The sequence below is a fragment of the Pomacea canaliculata genome, linkage group LG12 (assembly GCF_003073045.1).
Source record: "Pomacea canaliculata isolate SZHN2017 linkage group LG12, ASM307304v1, whole genome shotgun sequence".
NCBI classification, from domain to species: domain Eukaryota; kingdom Metazoa; phylum Mollusca; class Gastropoda; order Architaenioglossa; family Ampullariidae; genus Pomacea; species Pomacea canaliculata.
Window position 1 is genome coordinate 2,329,991 of NC_037601.1, and position 19,412 is coordinate 2,349,402.

Below are 19,412 nucleotides of genomic sequence, written 5' to 3' on the forward strand. Positions count from 1 at the left end.
AGTGCGAGCTTTACCAGAAACAATAGAGTATAACCCTTAACCTTTATCTTTCCATTAACTACAGTAACTTGCTAACTCCAACACAAGTCCCAAAAGATAACATGCGTCTGACATACCATGATTAAGAAATATCGATATCGATTAGACTCAACAATATACATTCTGCTTCATAAACAATAAGACAGTCGGGCCATGTGCGCCACGCAACACAAAACACAAAACCCGTTATAACCGGCGTTGTAACGGATGCAAGCGCGGCGTGGTGACGTCAAGCTCGCAGGTGAGCTGTGTTTTTACACTCAGACATTTGCATCTGGGTGTTTGGGGGAAGGATGCATGAATAAAATTTGTATTTAAGTGAAAGTGCAGCCCAGTACAGGGTGGAGATCGGTTAATTTTGTCATCTTGTTATTCCGAACAGTCGTCTGAGGCAGGAGGCGGTGTCAGGGGACAGGAGACAGGAGATGGTTGCAGCATCTGGTTCTGCGCTCATCTGTCCAAGTTGTCAACTTTTGGGCGTGCGTTTCCTTCAAGTGACATATGTCTTACATTATTACCATAAAGTCGGAAATCTGATCTACAAATTTAGGCAACATTTTACAATTACAAATTATACCAAAAATCACATTATTATCAGCATTTGGAAAGCTGAGTGTATATATATATATCACAATGAATGGCATATATACGCATACATATATCATTAATGCAAGATATATATATCCACTATCATAAGAGACGGTTGGTTTACGCTTTTGTCTTGATAATGATCTGGTAATTTTCTTTGAATGTGTTTGAGAGCATTTTAGCTGGCAAGGAAATCGTCTGTGAATATATTTCTGGACTTCGTTGTCTGTCAACGATTTAGGTTTAACTTATTTTGTGGAGGAACGTATTACCAGATACATTTCTCGCGTGTAAGGATGACATTTTTATTGGGTCAGCATGACTGTTTTACCATCTCCTTTTTAGTTGTGTGTGTGCAAAGTCTTTCACATTTATATACAACCTTTCTGATTAAATCATAATCCAGGAAAGATGGAGATGGCTAAAGCGTGTGGCAGAATTAAATCAAAGGCATCACATAAAAGAGACATTCACTTGACATTGATGACAAGAGGAAACTTGGTCAAAAGAAACATGAAGAAACTGACCTGCAACAGCATTAGTTTGACGCTGACAGACAACAACGGAGTCTGTAGTAGATGGCTTGTACATCAAAGAAGACTAAGACGGCGTTGTGGTTACCATTACATGCTCAAGTCATCTGAGTGTTTGTTAGTCTTCAGTGTTGCTTTCTGCACAAATATTGCACTAGAAATGCCTTGCATTTAGTATTTGGCGTAATAACGACGTGCTTATGCAAACTGTCTTAAGATCATTGCTATGGTTTACCAGTTCCTGCTTTACTTTTTGTGCAGATATGCAGAGGCAGAATAAGACGCTCGGCTTTTTTGGGGGCGAACTCCATGCTGACAGTAAACGACGTTCACATTCAGTTTTTTTTTAAGGTGGTGGCTGACGATAGCTTCATGTAGTATTGGAGACAACTCCGTCAAGCTTATAATTTCAAGATGGTAAGAGTTCTTTCCCCTGAACTGTTCTTTACCTTTTGTGCAGATATGCAGTGGCAGAATAAGACGCTCGGCTTTTGGGGGGCGAACTCCATGCTGACAGTAAACGACGTTCACATTCTTGTCCCCTCAGTTTTTTTAAGGTGGTAGCTGCTCTCTCCAACACCCCTCCCCCCCACCTGGTTCCTACGCCACTGACATAAGAAGACGTAGATAGGTAATGAGTTTTATGAAAGCCGATATTTGTTGTTTATGTTGAAACTTTATTGCACTTTTCTAAAACACATTTTCCCTCAATATGTTTGACAAGAAAATCTACAAATCCTCCCCAAAATAAGCAGATTTTGGCAGACGATAGCTTAATGTAGTATTGGAGACAACTCCGTCAAGCTTATAATTTCAAGATGGTAAGAGTTCTTTCCCCTGCACTCTTCTTGACGCCAGGATGTCTTCAAATTCCCATCAGAATGTGATTTCAATTGGTTTTTGGTATCTTTGTGAAATAGAATGAAACTTTTGGGATATTGCTGTTAACTTTAAAAAGTGTATTTTAAATAACCGAACTACCATAAGTAAATACTGTATTTGGGATCATTTTTTTGGCCGTATGTCTTTTCCTGCCCGACAGTCATTAACAAAGGTGCGATTAACCTAAATATATGATCACTATAGTGTAGTGGTAAAAACGCTCGCCTGACAAACCTGCCCCCGTCTTCCACGCGATGGTAGCTGCTTCTCTCATTTTTATTCTCTCATTCTCAGTCTTATTTTTCGCTTTCTCTGTTTACAACTAAAGCGTAGACCTGTAGATGTTGACTTTTGCACCTCCTTCCATACGAGAGTTCAGGAGACGAAAGGTTTATTTTATTTATTTTTTGCCCGTGTCCGCTGAGCATAAAACTATATAAGGTAAAGGGGCTGATGATCTTATTCTCGACCGACAAAAGTTATAATTATAGTCTCACCGTCGCAGTTGCACACGACACAACAGGACACAGAACAGGACCAAAGATAGTGAATACTACTCGCTATTTTTTTTACAGAACAAGTCGCGTGAAGTCACGTATGTTTTGTCCAGTCGATGATTGCTTTTACGAACTTCACAATTCTAAAACTGAACAACACTAAGAAGCCTTCAAAAGAATCGCTCTGACCATGGGCGTGTAGAGGTGGACTGCTGTCTGACTGTCACGACCAACGATTAACCTCTTACCAAGGTCTCCGCTGTTAGACTCGGCGAGCCTGAACAAAGAATGTGACTAAACCGGAAGCTTTGTACAAACCTGCCTCGTTTTAGTAGCTAACTGGAAAAAATGGTCTGCCAGCAGTCTAGTAATACAAGTTCGTGCTCTGACCCTAAATGTCACGTGACTGACTGGCGTTAGCTTTTTCTTGCTCAACACGGCCTACTTTTGTGACATCGCCCGCATTTGTACCAACGTCTCTTTTTATATACATGTACCTACTTCCACTCATCGCGTCCACACATGCGTGTCGATCTTAGCCTCACAGGGAGTGCAACAGTGCTGACAGTTATAACCGTCACCACATTGGCCGTTTACACCTGACTTTTTGGTACAGAGCTGGTCACACATCAACATTATACTTGTCAACGCACTTTCTTCAGCGCCGTGTTATCAATATTTTCATATAACCACATAAAACTGTAATAAACTTGCAAAGTCTGTGAAAAGATTATTCATTTCCACATAAATCACCAACTGAAGCCATGACTCAGTCCAATAAAAGGATTCAGCCTCATGTTTGGACTAAATAGCATTTTATTTTCAAAACTTAAATGCCGTTTTCCAGAACGTTCGAGCAAATGTCTGGGCAAGTCGGGTGGAGGTGAGCGGTATTGATTCTGACTCCACTCACCCATGGCCGGTCACCTACGCGGTGTGCAGATGGACATGCTGGCAGATCAAGTGTGAATTATTCAGCAGCTAGGCAAGCGGCTATCTGTTTTTATTTCGATAAAACTGTTTTATGCCGAAATGTGGCAGCTTTCCCAGCTGTCAACAGCAGGAGTATCCCCCCTCCCCTCATACCTGTTCTCAGTACGGCAACGGTGACGTGCATGCATGACTGCCGTGGGGAGGCGCACCTGTAGACGCAGCTCAATGCACTGAAGTGGTTCTGCGCCGGTCCGCTGACTTGTTAGACGTGTTGCGGTCTGCAGCCTGCTCTGTGAGTGAGAGATGGGGCGGAGTTACCAACAAAGGAGGTCGAGGGGAAGGTGTTTAGCTTAGTTACCGACAGTTACTCTAGCTTCCAGTCTCGTGCAGGCCAGTCACTAGGGCTGAGAGGAAAACAGGACGGCCTGGGTTCCCCTTGCCCCTGATTTCCTCATGTTGCCCCCGGGCAATGACTTGCCCTTACTTCATAATTACAGTCTCTGGAGGGTTGCATCAATCGGCTTGACCTTTCCAAAGTATGCCCATGCGCTTGACTGCCAGTAATTCCCACTCTGATAGAACTCCCTCCCAACAGCTCCCAGTAAGCAACAGGCATTCGCAAACCATTGCAGGTCTCCAACCTTTCTTCTTTCCCAGCATTATGTAGCACCGTGAATGCTCAAATGTGATCTTCCGGTTGCTGGTGGCTTGTGAGAAATGAAAATCGCCTTATTTTCACGAACAGCCCAGACCCGCCGGCGCTGCTCAAGTCTTCATTTGTGCCGCTCACTTCGTGCACCAGTCCCACACGAGTGCTGATGTGTCAATCTCAATAGTAAACAGGAAAAAGCTCAGAGCATCATAGTTCCTTCATTTCACGGGATCATACAATAATCCGGAACATCTTCAAACGTCAAAGAACTTGCGAAAACAAAACATCAGGAACTAGAAACTGGCATGTCCGCCTGATGTTTTGTGCAACCCTGCAGAGCCTGTGGCTAACGCTCACTCACACCAACACATGAATGTATTATAAAAAGGACCTGATGTTTTATTACCCATCATATCGTCGCGCAGAATACAATATTCTCCAGGAATACAAATCCGCCCGCATGTCTATTAACAGGAGACCTATAAGTGTATCCTATGATAAATGCTTCCATTTTGCTCAGCATTGAGAATACATTGGATGGATGGATAAACAATGGAACGTGAGAATGTCTTTGGATCAGGCCCGACCTGCAGGGCCGTATTGCATCCGTCATCCCCAGACTTGCGTTGGGGTGAAATGGATGGAAGCCGGCCGGTGGCCGTACATGTGCAGATCACGTGGCAATGAGTGATGCCCTGTAACTGATTCCCACAAAAAGAACAGGTGATGTCACTGGGGCTGTCAAATCAGAATTGGCACCTGATGAAGGATTCATTACCATCATCACCTAGGAAACTACTTGTCAATAAAAAATGGAAAGGAAAATGTCAGCTGAAATGAAATCGCGAGTGAACGAAGAGCACGGATTGCATAGAGCCATAGACCTCGCTCGGTTGTGTGTGTAGGAGTGTTGCTTTGACTTGAACATAAAGCACAGTTAAGGAAATACGTAGCGTGTCTGCCAATTTGCTACTGACTAGCGGTCGTGTGAACTCTACTCACTACACATTCTCCTCCATGATCAACAGCTGCCACAGACGCCACGTTGTCTTCAAACTTAAATGTACCTGCAGCCCCATGCATGCACACCGGGCAACGCACCGCCACACGAGCACATCTGGACAAGCACGCGCTCCTACACGTGTACACCAGCACCACAGACAATGACAAATAGAGAATGTTTTCGTCTCCCAAGAAATTTGAACAAATGGAACACGTTTTGTGAGACTGCGGTCGGTTGTCGGTATACAGTGTGTACACATTAGAGTGTCTACCATTTGTAGTCACAATGCTGACTTATACAGACGCCCCTAGTTGAAGCATCTCTCATTGTCAGCGTCTGTACAGGATATATATATATGAGATATCCCTCACTGTCGGCAAGTCTACCCATTTTACATCTATATACAGAACTATATGAGGTATCTGACTATTGTCAAGTATGTATACGGAAGAGATACACACGCCTAGGAAGTATCTCTGTACACATATCTCGCACTGACGTCTTTACAGTGTCCATGTAGACATATGTACATTATCGTCAAGTCTGTACGGTGTACGTGTCTCCACGCCTGTTTCTGTAGTACAGTATATCTGCTGCTGCGGTCCAGCCCCGCGGCTAGAGCGTGGTGACCTTGCGACCTGCGTTGTCTGTGGCGGTGCAGGTGTCAGGCGTGCTGGCACAGCGTTCACAACACTGACTGGCCTCCCCCGTCGGCTCCGCCTGCAGGCTGTTCAGCACGTCCAGCAGCTCGGCCCGCTCCTGCTGCATCCGCTCCAGGTCCTGACTCCGCTTGTGGTCCAGCTCTAGCAGCAGCTTGACCTGGTGGGACCAGATGACAGACATTACTGCGCGCTACCAACACTCTGGTCAAGCCGATCATCATGGAAATAAATAAGACCACAGCCAAGAGAGCTGAGGGACTTTGCCCTTGAGCTCTCTGCAGAGTAGTGCTGCAGTGTGGGGATCGACAGCGACTACAACTTCCTCTCCTGCCGGTCAGATCTGTGTGTGTGCGACCGTATCATGTGCTCAGAAATCCGCCGCTATAATGCGCATGCGTTATATTTCATTATAATTTATATAAGGTGTGTGCCTCGAAATCCGCCCAGCACGTGGACCCGACCCTGAATCGCGTATGCGTCTTATTAATATCAAGCTGAGCACATGACACCGGCTTAGCAACGATTACAAGGAATCGCTAAAACTTTCTTACAGCTAGTACAAACACAAAACAATAAGACCATGCAATCTTATATCTATATCCGTGTCCTTTCGTATCTGCACGAAATATTTTCTAAGACGTGCATACACACGCACGAACGCTGCGCTATGACTGTGCTGTAGGGAGCTGACCTGTTGCGATACCAGGGCCAGGTCCTCTTTGAGCTGCTGGATGCTGGCCTGCAGCATAGCCTCGCGCTGTATCATGTGACCGCGTTGATTATCCAGAAGCAGTTGCGTCTCCTGCCGTTGGTGCTCCAGCTTGCCCAACAGCTCCATCCGCAGAACCTGGCAGACATGAGAGCATAGAGGTCACAGACATGACGGCAGAGAGGTCACAGACATGACGGCAGAGAGGTCACAGACACGACACAGACCACATACACCGCTAATGAGACATGACATATCTAGTTAAAGAGATCCCAGACTGACACAGCTAATGATAGACGTGACAATACAGAGGTTAGACTGGGCACCAAAGAAGTTAACAAAATGACAGAACAAAGGTCACTGACATGATAGTCAAAGGTCACAGATGACAGCACAGAAGTCACAAGTACAGTTGGCAGCACAAAGGTCACCGACACAGCCAAGTGTACAAGCGCACAGAGACGACACTAAAGAGGCAAGAAATATCAGTAGCCAGAGGTCAAACGAGAACAACAGAGACTGGTGTAATATCATGGCGGACTGAGAAGAATAATAACAGTGAGCGCAACTCACCTCAATGCACGTCCTCAACTCGGCCAGACAGTTGTGTTCGCGGTCGTCTGCTGTCAGCAGCAGGAGGCCGCACCCCTTGGTGCATTCCCTCATCTCCCCTCCTCCACCATCACCTCCCCCCGTTGACCCGTCGCATTGCTCCATAGGTAGCGCGTGTCAGCTGGTCTGTGAGAGCCGACAGAGTTGCAGGAATGCAAAGTGTAGCAACTTCTACCCCCAGCCGTGTTGCCCTGAAACTCTCAGTGTGGCCAAGTGAAGAGGCCTTTAGCCCAGGCTACGAGGCTTCACGTACTGGCCGGAGAAACAAAGTTGTTGAACTGAAAGAAGAAAATACAAATTGATCAAAGGATTGAGTGGATCCAGATCCCTACGACATCGAGCGTGACAGTGAAAAACAACGTGAGGACGAGTTACATCTGGAGCTTGATACTCCAATCTCCACCCCCGTCACATTAGCACGCGCTGTCGCCCCCGACTGTGATGTGCGCACAAGAAACTCGTAGGTAACAGATAATGAACACAAGCGCTTACACACACACACAGTTCGAGACTCACAGACACACGAAGAGGAGAGCTGCTGACGTACAGGCTACTTATAGTTTATACATACACACGGCTGACTGTAAACTGCCATTCAGTCGGCAGGTGAACAGTTCACTGCCAGCTACAGGGCGGTGTTCGGCGGGGCGTGTGTAGACTGCTGACTACAGACTGTCGTGGGTCAGGGTAAAGTCTAGAAAGTGTTGCACTGGTGGGAGGCAGAACTGCTTGTCGCTCACCTGTGGCCGTTGCAGGGTGGAGAGGGAGAGGCACACGACGGCAGGAACTACAGTCGCTGCTGAACACTGACCCTGTGCGCGGGGTGTCGCCACCCGTCGACTTGCCCCTGTACTGCGCTTCACAACAAGCAGACAATCGATCACACACTGCGTCTACCAGCTGCACCTGACCCTTGACCCTATGCTGACCCTTCGCTTTGACCCCCCCCCCCCCCCTAAATAAGCGGACAAACACAAATAATATCTACGATGTATGCGCGACAGGGTTCCCGTTCAACAGAAAGTAAGACTTTATGATCACTAATAACAAAGAAAGTCTGGGATATGTAAAAAATACTGTTCTCTCTCTCACACACAAACACACTCGCTCACATTTACATACTGACAGGGGGAGGGGGGATCGATGTTTTACGTCGATGCAGCAGCTAAGGTCAGCTAGCCAGCCACGTAAACACTAGATGCCACATGCAGAAAAAGAACAGCGTGCCCGAGACGAGAGCTGAACCCAGGACAGCCAGTACAGACAGAACACACGATTATGCTGGTGATATCAGAATTCATTCTCTCTTGCGAGCAAGACCAGCGAGACAGTCAGATATCACAGAGCAAGATGGTAAATAAATCATATCACTAAACATAGCTCAGTGCCCATATCACAGGGCGAGGCGGGGCGGTAAATCAGCCCACATCATAGGCCAGCCAAGATGCTCATTAAAATCCACAGGACGTGTATGCCACAAGCTACAACAGCAAACAAATTTTACTTTCGCCGCTGTAACTTATACAAGCATCCTCTAACTGCCAGCGGTAACTGCTGCTCCCTGACATGAGGTCAACACAACGACTAGCTTTAAGCATTTTCAACCAAGGACGGGATCCAAGCAGACCATGGGCATCCTGCTCCCACAGAGCAAGAGCATTGCGATCGTGTCCTACCTGTCGGATTAGTTTTTGACTTCAGGCCAGACACCGCACTCGATGGAGAGACCAAACCAAGCTTTCATCCAGATAGAAGACCTCACCATCACGACTGAAGCCAACACCTGTTGCATGGGTGTTGAGCAGCGACGCCGATGCACGAGCAAGCCACGTCACCAGGAGGTCTACCTGTGCCGTGTGCAGCAGTGACGCAAGCGATGTACGTGTGTGCAGACCCGGACTGCGCTCTCGACAGCCAGGGTGCACGATGGGCGGACAAGTCCTGATCGATCAACAAGTCATCTTGTCGAGTGTTTCTTGCCGTTCACAATCAGGCGAGAAAAGGCGAGATTTCTATACTCGCTTCGCGCCCCGCTGAGGATCTGAGGATGTTTGCACGCATTGTGGATGTTACGAGATTGGCCTCCCTCTCTCTCGCACACACGAGCTTCAAGCACGGAAATGAGCTTCAAGCAAACTGTACTATCCCGGAAGTAGGAAAGCCAAGTACAGAGGAACCCACGGCGTGTGTTTTCCCCTGTATCAACAGATTTAAAATAAACTAAAGCACTTGACAAACAGTTCGCACGACTCTTGTCCAAGTGCAAAGTACGTGAGGTAGGAAGTAGAAAACATCTACTTGATTCCGCAGATGGACCCGCAGGTTCCTGGTCTGTCATACCAACGATAAAGAGATGAGTCCGAAGGTTCCTGGTTTACACTACCACACAATGCACACCAGGGTGTCACGGACACTGATTCATTATTTTTCCTGACACGCCCTAACGAAGAGAACAACTTTGGGAGCGTGAGATCAGCGACCTTGGCACTACGCTAATTATTATAATTAAATTCAACAAATATTTTTAGCATTATATACAACTTCTTACTTGCAATATCCGTCCACACCCCCAAAACTGAGCCTACTACCAATCTCGAGTGTTGCCCAGATTTTCTTACGAGAAACAAAAGCAGACTCAGGACAGAAGCTTCTGTTTCTCCCAGTCTGACTCGAGGAGGTCGAGAGATTCTCGCACTGACCTTTGGTAAGGTGGCACTGACAGGAAAAGGTCTCCATGACAATACTTCACGATTACCTTGAGTGAGAAACTGAGTGCTGCTAATAGTCTTTGCCGAAACTAAAGGACGACACTAGGCAGTATAATGCAAGCGATGTCGATGAAATGTTTAAACTCAAACAGCAGTCATGCAGGAGGCGGAAGTAACTCTCGCTCACAGTTCAAAGTACTGTACTGAGATAAGAAGAAAGTAAGAAATAAGAAAACTTTTCTCGAAGCAAATTAAACAAAAAAGCAGCTTTTGGTTTTCAAATGGTCAAAAAGATATTTCCGGAATAAGTCAGGTGAGAGTTGTTAATTATATTAGCAGTCCACCTGCGATGATCGCAAAGCAGACGAGAAGCTTTGAGTGGAAACGTACGTTGCACGCGCCAGGTGCGCTGTGACTAACGACATGCAGTTGATTTTAAATGCACCGCGTCCAGTCCTACCTCTAACAACAAGTCCACATCGTCTTTAGTGGGGGTTGTGTGAGCATTTGACCTGTCCTCCTCTCCTTGTCTGTGCTGTTCTAACCCCAGTGACGTCCACTGTGTACAGACTGTGTTCACAGCGTTCACTGGACTAATCAGTCGTCGCTTGTCTATGTTGGTGCAAGCAACAACAAAAATTCGTGGAAATGTTGTTGCAGCCTTTACCAAACAGCGGTGATGCGGTCCAGCTTCTGTTTTCCAGCTGTCCGCGGTTGTCTTGAGAGGGCGCGGAGTTGTGGGCCTTGTCGGCGTATTGATCTCTAGCACACGGCGCACTGACCTGTACTGCGGCTTGTCGTTTGTAGTCGGTGTCACGCGCACCTCACATGCCACAGACGTTGAGCCCCTTTCCGCCCACAGCTAAATCACTTCAACACTTATCAAGCGCTGCCAGGAGAGGCAACAAGGTCCTGGCAAAGACCTTTTTAAAAACTAAAAATCCTCGAGGGCTAGGAGGCTGAAGCTGCTCCCTCCCCTTTGCGCAGTCAGGGCAACAGGCTATCGACGAACGCGTTTCTTAGAAAACTGATCACCGTGCACGTGTACAGACGACATTTTCCACACAAATGCAGGCGCCGTCTATATCGTCTTAGCCTGGTGCTCTATAAATGTCCAAACACTGCTATCATCCCTGTAGACAATGACATGATGGAAGACAGATGTCTACTGTATTTATGTACGAGCACCGAATCGATTCAACGATTGTCGAAAAGGTCACATGCAGGAGTGTAACACGTTTACACAGATTTAGATGTGTAGGAGTTACGGCCCTACAGCTCGTAGTAAGTTATACATAGTCATCAATAATCTGTAATAAAACAGATAAACATATCATGGAAATAGTTATTGTCCATAGATGTACACTGCTGGAGTCGACATGAGTACGAAGCATCGACTGTGTGGCCTTCTCACAGGCGAACGGCACGAAGAAACCGTTACGGCGATATAAAGGAGGCCGGTAGTCCATGGTGGGAAGTCGAAAATGTGTAGGTGCCCTAGACAGGGTGAGCCACTCTGTACCCCTAGAGTGAAATCACTTCCAGGTGAAGCACTTTCCAATCAAATTAATTAGCCAAGCAACCAACAAACCAACCAGCCTGCAGACTCTCCAGACAGCTAGCCGCGAGCAGCTGGTGTCGAATCCCAGTCTCACCGCCTAACTCGGGCTTCGTTAGTCTTCTGTGTGAGCCTGAGGGCAGGGCAGGGCAGGGCAGGGCAGGGCAGGGGCGTCGTTCATTTGAGTCTCAGACGCTGAGGGCATGACATACCGTGCCCTGCACACGGGCAGCCACTCCTCCTTCCTTACGGCCACTAAGTTATGAGCTTTTATCTCATGAGCTTTATCTTTGAAGTGTGGACTGCCGCTTCTTCCCTTTTATTTTTCTGGACTGCATCTTCCACTTCATTTTCGTAATCGGGAACCCTGGTGATGAGTTATGGCCCGTTGTCAGGTGGCCTTGCCATCTTCGCCCAATAGGAAAATTAGCGACTAACTTTATTACAAACATGCAGCGGAATTATGTTTGACAGTTTGGTCAGCCTTCCCCCACCACGCGGCCTACCACTCCCGATAGATCAGATTAATGGCTACTTTCAAAAACACCGAGTGTAATCAGGCTGAAGTTCCCCGGCCGAAAGACGGGCGCTTTCATCAGCAGCAAGCCCCATAACTGGGTTAATAACCTGTGGTCCGGCCATCTGCACTGTCTGGTAGCTGAGACAGGCTTTAATGAAAAACACCGCGGAGCACGTGACAGCTTCGGGCCATGTTCTGTGGCCGGTCAGGAGATGCGTGCAGCAGACAGAAGCTGTTTATGTAACAGTCACGTGACTTTTCGGTACGGACGCCATGTGCTCGTCTTTACTCAACCCAACTGTCACGAAATAACACAAGGGTAGAGGGTCCTGATTATGCGAGGTGTACTTGGGTCCACGTGAGCACGTATAAGAATAGGTAAGCTAGTTCTAGAGAAAAGGACGAGAGCTCTAGATAAAAGGATGAGAGTGTGAAATGCGGGTACTGTGATCATGGCCAGTCAAAGGGACGCCTTAGCGATGTCTGCGGTTCGATTGCGGTATGCGCGCCTCACATCTATCAGTGTAGGTAGTTTGGCAGGTGACACTTCCGGGGTTTCCTGTAAATGGATGACGAAGATCAAAGGATCTAACTAAGAGGTAGCACTGTGCCGGACCTCGAACCAGCAGCTCGCCACCAGATTGTTGGAGGATACAAGGAGGATACAAATCGCGGAAAGATACCCGACTTGTCTACGTCAAGTCTCTGGTGTGAGTGTAAAGTCAGCTATCACCAGACAAAGGAGGTGGTATAGTCAGACAGTATAGATATAATCTATGCTCTCTAGTACAGTGATTACTACAGCACGACTTGCCAAGTAGTGTGCAGGCCACTCTTAAGATTAAGAAGTGTTGACTCAGGTATTACTTGGTTTAGTGGTAGGAGGGACATTAACTGGCCACCTTGGACAATAGCCAAGAGTGCACAACACATTTCTGTAGTTCTTCATTTGCGTGTAAATATATCAGTTTCCACTTAATTCCCATTACAGTAAAACCTGAAGACCTTCCCGCTAACGACCACTTCTAAGGACCCACATATTTTGTTGAGGACACATTTCGCTGTATTAACACCATCTCTATGACGACCTCCTCCCAAACCCGAGTTACCACCGACAGTTGGAGCTCTATTGCGACTTTAGACTGAAGCTGCGTATTGAAAAAAATTGTCTGTTGCTCCAGAGATTTGTACATCTACAGGTTTGTGATTGCTTTTACCTAGAAGTAAGTTCCAGTATAAATCTTTAGGAAAGCGCAGCAATGTCAGCCCTACCAATATAAAGTCAAAGCAGACAAATAAAAGCACTAGCTCTCCAAGAAACGGTAAAGGTGATCAAAAGTAATGATCAAGGTGATACCGCAATCGCGATTGCAAACAGTTTGGTTGTTATTGTTGGAACCAAAAGATTGCACTTTGTTGTGTTATCAAATTTTGGGTGATTAGTGAGTGTTATTAATTCTACAAAGAAAGTAAACGAGGTGGCTATGCCTCTGAGTAAAGCTGGAGTAGAAAAATAAAAGAAAAAAATAGTGAGATGACAGTACATACTAACTTATAAACCAAAATGTCTCGAAAAAGCTGTTAAAATACTCCTTTATACAGATATCTGAATCACGCAGTTTGTAACTGTTTGTAATTTAAGTTTGTAATTAAGATTTCCCACTCAGATACGTAAACCTGGTGATGAGTTTTTTAAATATATCAGCTGTGTGCTTACTAGCACGCCCAATTGGTTTGAGAGAAAAAAAGTATTTGCATATCAATTTAGGAAAAAACTGTAAATGATGAAAAAGAAAAAGGATGATGTATTGTGGTGTAAATTCACGATGGAAAAACAAAAAGGTGTACGTAAAGGTGAGAACTCGTAACTCCCACCACATGTATTTTGTTCTTTTCCTACTGATCAATAAAGAAAATTAACTGCAAATTTTTTTTCCTTGCTATCATTTAGTTACTTATTCCCTGATGCTCAAAACCTTAACTTCTGTCTTATCTGTCCCTTTACAGGGTTAGCGGACTGGTTGATCGGCATGGATGGAGGAGTAAAAGAAGAGTATAGTTAGCGAGAACAAGGGGCATAACTGCCACCCTCCCTCCATCTCACCTGCCTGTTCCCACAGAAAGTTTCTCGAGATTGCTAATCACAGAACACTAACGCCATATCATTCGACAGAAGAAAAAAAAATGAATGAAAGAACACAGAGACTGCAAACGCCCTTCATCCTCCTTACATGGAAGCTGAACATACAGCCTTCTCTGGTTCCCCCGCCCCATCACCACCAGTGCAAACATCACAACCCTCACCCCCCTCACACGAAACTGGCGTTACCATGACATCGCGCTTCCTCACACGTGACCATGGAAGCCATCCAGGCTGTGATGACTGTAAACGATACTCGCGACCCTTCATTCCCAGAGATTTTGGCAACCCCGGGAAACCAGCCCGCTAGGTGTAAAAACTACGTGTATACAGGTATCACCACACAATCTAAAGTATTCTGTGTAACGGGCTCTTCAGAGGGTAAGATTAGACGTGTGGAACCATTGTTTTAGAGAACCGGGTGGTGACAGAGAAAAGACCAGCAGTGTTTGAAGCGCCGTTAGGGTTCTTCACCCAGGCTTCTTCCTAGCTGTCCAGAAAGCGGCCTCCTCCTGTTGTTATGCTGCAAGCTGCGGTACCACCATGGTGCGGTCTCCCTCTCGACCTCTCGGTCCCAATGCCTGTGCGCATGCGTAGTTAACGCGCGTTAGTTTATTTGTCACTCCTAGTAAGTGAACAACAGATACACGTTAAATCACAGGCAGAACTTCGCCTCACACCAGAATACTGCTGCTCAGTTCATTAAAGCCGAGTGTCTTCACACACAGTCAGTAAACTTAATCATCTCGGGCTTGCACGAATGATTTTACACAGAGAGAGAGAGCTCAGTGCTGGAGAAAAGATAATTGGACCCAATGACTTCTCCATTTAATTAAAACAGGATGGTGTCAACGGAAAACTCTCTGGAACAACAGACTTTTTCTCAGCTGACCTATGTCATACTATGTTTCCCCTCACAAATTCTCAGTCGCAGGATGAATATTAAAATCAGTGCTGAAGCAGGGTCTTCTGCGTGAGGACAGGATGACAGACTTTATGAATGCTCTCGCTTCCCCGCCATTGCACTGCGCTTGTTAACGCATTCATCACCCGGTCTGCATCATCGCCCTTAGTTATATCGCTTGCAGAAGCCGAGAACTCTGCTGTCGATGAGGAAGCCATCATCCAGTTTTCTAGTTTCCAGTTTTCTCTTTTTTTTCTGTCAGTAGCCTCCCATTCTCCTCGTCAGGTTGTATTATTTCTGTGACCACCCAAATAATAAAAGACTATCGTGGCGGTGGGGATGGCGGTGGATGTAATGGCGAGGATCAGGAACGTGTATCATTCACTCCTTCCTGTCCCCCATCCCTCACCCACCCACCTCTGATCACGGAAGTGATATGGTATGCTCCCCTACTCCACTACTAAAATGACATGGCTCGATGAGGCCGTCTCTTGCAGTAACCACAGCCGCCTTCTATCAGTATTTGTGTGGCTGTACATGACACGACATAATCCCGGACCTTGCAGAAGTGACCACAAACCGTTCCATCATCTCTACTGCGGCTTGATTACTGAAGTGAGGTGATACAATACTATTGATAAACCTGGATCATGCGGTAAATTAAGTCTTCCATCAGGATTATCGCACGAAATTCGAGTGTACTGTTTGAACACCGCCTTGTAACGAAGGAGTAATCGCGCTTGCCTTTGATTCTTCCACTTTATTAAACGAAAGATGTCTCCAGGTGGCTGATGGATGAATGGTTCCGACGTAAATACACCCAAACTTACCCCACCCGATGTTCACTTTACCCCGAGCAGAGTTAAACCACGCTTTATCACAACCGGTGCTATACCACACTTTACCATACCCACCTTTTTCTCCCAATTTATCACACCGTGTATTACGCCCAATATTCAGGGTTCAGAAGGAAAAGAAATCACCCATTCTATATGTCTGATCATACTATTCACAGTTTCTCTGGAAACACGACATACCTGTACCGCACAGTGAGTGGAAGACCTCATGCCTAACGTACAGCACAGCGAGAGGATGACTACATCTTGTCTACCATACTGCACACTTCACAGGATCGGCCAGAGACACTACATGGTTCGGCCATCACACCTGTTGGCCACTGTCACGCGCTCGGAACCGAGTAAATGTTTGCATTGATGTCAGTCGAAATCTACTTTGTACAAAGACCACGCAGTCCACCTTCCTCCTTTGGGTTTCAGCTTCAGATCAGAGGGAAAGCAAACTGAAGGCAGCAGATACCGCAGATGTCCACACGTCGGTGGTTTTCTCCAGGTAATCCGGTTTCCTCCTATGTGCGTGTTCTGCGTTGTTTGCGTGCGTGTGCGTTTTCGTGTATGTAAAGCGCTTTAAGACTGGTTTCGGATCCAGTGCTATTCGCCGTTACTTTGACAGGTGTCGTGCGGTAACGTCCCCAACGCTCTGGCTATAGATCAGAGGTAAAGGTATAAGAAATTCGGCCACGAAATGGTGGCGGTGGGCGGTAGAAGCGGCGAGGACAGAACTGGTGGTACAGTTACAGACGAGTCTGATCAGTAAGACAGTAACCGCCTCCTTCAGTGAATTGCAAGAACATGTTGTACGCAATGTAGGACCTCTGAACTGCATGAAATAAAGTGGCTAAACCCAGGTCTGCACAGGTCACTGGAAGGACCCGAACAGAGGGACCAGCATGTCCGATGGCTGACGTCATCTTGAATATTTCAGTTTCGCTAGTTCCTAATGAGCACACAAATACATCGCACAGACAATCGTACAGTACAAGAAATAAAATTCCTTTTCTACACTGTGGCTTGGACGGATTGAAAGATAGTTGTCATTCAACTTTACCGACAAACAACTTTAATTCTGGGGTGTTGCTACAATCCTCGCCGCCCGCCACTGCTGACGCGTCGATCGTTTAGCGATTTATCGTCCCTGACTCAAGCTCCCTATACCCTGTTCTTCTCACACCCATCTCCACCCACCCTGTCCCCAAAACACCACCACAGGCACGATGAGTCAGCCCGTAGTCTCTGAAAGCTCCGAACACAACGGTTCAATGAACAATGTCCCAGTGAGTGTAAATCAAATAATGGAAACCCTAGTGGAGGTCAGAGAGAGTGCACAGGTTTGCGATCACGAGCCACATTCTCACGTGATAAGGAAAAGTCGCCATTTCCTACTGGTTGGCAATTTATTTTATGTGTTTTCGTCGTGTTGACAAAAGGAAAAAAATCTCCCACTAACTTCGATGTTTAATTTGCAATATAGCTACGTAAGATAAATTTGTTGAAATCTCTCTGGAAGTAGTACAAGACACGCAACAGGTAAGATGTTACTGATGATGATTAAAATCTGACTTCACAGTAAATAGCTCACAAACACACACACCGCTTTCGTTGGATATACACGGCACGCTACATCTTTAAACAGTTTTGTTACATTAAATTACAGATTTTTTAAGGCTATTTTTGTCTTAAGAGTCATTTGCCAAAGATCGCAACAAAATTGTAAAAAGCGGAAAAACCTTGAATCTAAGAGGAACTGGTTGAACAGGTCTTAGAGATGAGATGTTTCCACCAACTAGAAAGAATATAGTTCATTAGTTGTTGCAATGAGCCTTGTCACCATGCATGTGTGTACAAGTGTACAAAACAATGCTAAACTCTTGAGATTAAGGCTGAAAGGGAACTGGGCCTGTGGCTCAAACAAGTGTGAGCGAAACTGAAAGATATCAAGCGAAACCTAACTCCAGACAAGCTCTAAAGTCTCAAGCTTGTGAATACCACGCCCTCGCCCCTTCGAAAAAAAAAACGAGATGAATTTATGCGGAAACAGAAGCACTTTACCTTCCTTGATTCCACTGTGACCTCTTACATCCCTGAACTTAGTAAAGAACTCTCATCGCCACACAGATTAACGTCGCCGCGTGCAGGACGTCTGCTTGTCCACTAATAGTCAAGAGTGACTCACCTTGGCTGTCACGTGTTGCAGGCAGCCAATCGATGCATAGCAGATGCACGTGACTGAGGAGGGTTGACTCCCACACGCGCACCACCACGCCGCTGTGTTATCATCGCCAGGGAAACCTGACGGTTATTTAAAGACGCGACAATCAGTGCGAGAACGCGATCGTTGCCGGTGGGACGCGACCGATGTGTAATCCTCAGCGGCAGCGGTCTTTCAAACGACTAGCTATCACTTCCGTGAGACTCCATTCGCTGTGGATAGCGAGACCCAGACTATCCCAGCGCTCGTGTTTCGCACACACCGACAGACCTCTTATCACACTAACGATGTCACGGGTGGCTGGCAGTGTGTGTGTGGCATTTAACAATGATCATACACTAATTACATTGTCGCTAAAAGGTTAGGCTCGTTTTAGATGTTAAAAAATCAACACATAATCAGTCTAATATCCACATATATAGACAGCCCGTCAAATATCACAGCCTTTACAAATGTCACTGCAGTCTTTGTGTGCTTCTGAAAGATATATATATCATATAGATATATGTTCACAAAATCGAGTCACCCCGTGTCTCAAGCAGTACTGCCACAACATCCTGCCATGTCACAACCACACTGTGTCACATTGATAGCGGTAAATCCGCTATTGTTCATTTTCTGGTTTCAATGTTTAGCGATATAAAAATTCAATGTTCTAATGAAGACAATGTATAACTCATTTATACAAATGTGCGAGCAAAAAGAAGTGAAGCAGATAGTTAACAGGTGGTTCGACAACAACGGCGCTGAACAGAAAGCAAACTCTTCTGTCTCGACTCTTCTATATGTGACAAGCATGTGGTTTTAGACAAGAACAATCAGCGCTGTGGATCACTTACCAGTCACATGTTACGGGTTCACCCTTTTCGAGGAGTCGAAAGAAAACACTGCGATGAAGTTATGATCATCTCGAACTGTTTGTCGCGGCAGTGGCAGCTGAACTTTGTGCCGGAGAGTCGTGACAAGAGAAAGTGGGGGATTGTGGGGAGGGGGTGCCTAACTATTATGCAGTTACTGCCGGGGTATACAACTGAATTGATTGCGGACAGATGTTGCTGATGTGAGAGTCAAATCCACAAATGCTTGTGGGTTTTATAGTCTTTGTCCTCACCAAGACAGAAGACTGGAGAAGGGACTGAGTTGAGGAAACACTGCAGCGTGTGTGTGTGTGCTGCTGCCTGTCGTCAGGAAAAAAAAAGTGCGGCAGATGGCTGCATCAGGCCAAAAAAGCTGCGCGACCAATGAACGGCAGGCACCGTGGCCTGGAATGGGGAGCTCGTACTGACACATTGTTGTTGCTCTCATTCTCTTTTTCCTTCCCTCTTATTTCTGTATGGATTTGTATTTCTCACTTGCTCTCTCTGTCACTCTTTCTCTAGTTGTGTGTGCAGATACAGTCTGTGCGC

General features: G+C 46.1%; 1 protein-coding gene across 5 annotated transcripts; it reads right to left on the reverse strand.

Annotated features, from left to right (window-relative positions):
* Positions 1-2,427: 2,427 nt before the first annotated feature.
* LOC112577201 lies at positions 2,428-19,128 on the reverse strand. Of its 5 annotated transcripts, none has more exons than XM_025260210.1 (4): positions 18,846-19,128; positions 7,072-7,388; positions 6,481-6,636; positions 2,428-5,946 (listed from the first exon to the last, which is right to left on the reverse strand). In XM_025260210.1, the coding sequence occupies exons 2-4, from the start codon at positions 7,213-7,215 to the stop codon at positions 5,743-5,745; spliced, it is 504 nt and encodes a 167-aa protein (XP_025115995.1). In that variant the 5' UTR covers positions 7,216-7,388; positions 18,846-19,128; the 3' UTR covers positions 2,428-5,742. The 5 variants fall into 5 exon arrangements, with proteins under 5 accessions (XP_025115995.1, XP_025115992.1, XP_025115996.1 ...); XM_025260207.1 differs by lacking the exon at positions 18,846-19,128 and adding an exon at positions 17,847-17,966; XM_025260211.1 differs by lacking the exon at positions 18,846-19,128 and adding an exon at positions 8,873-9,248.
* Between the last annotated feature and the right edge of the window lie 284 nt (positions 19,129-19,412).

Bases quoted from the DNA above. Each gene is read 5' to 3' on its own strand.
- LOC112577201 (XM_025260210.1), bottom strand. From the start codon at position 7,215: ATGGAGCAATGCGACGGGTCAACGGGGGGAGGTGATGGTGGAGGAGGG. The intron at 6,637-7,071 runs GTGAGTTGCGCT...CATGTCTGCCAG, and splicing joins AGTTGAGGACGTGCATTGAG to GTTCTGCGGATGGAGCTGTT. The intron at 5,947-6,480 runs GTCAGCTCCCTA...TGGTCCCACCAG, and splicing joins TGGCCCTGGTATCGCAACAG to GTCAAGCTGCTGCTAGAGCT.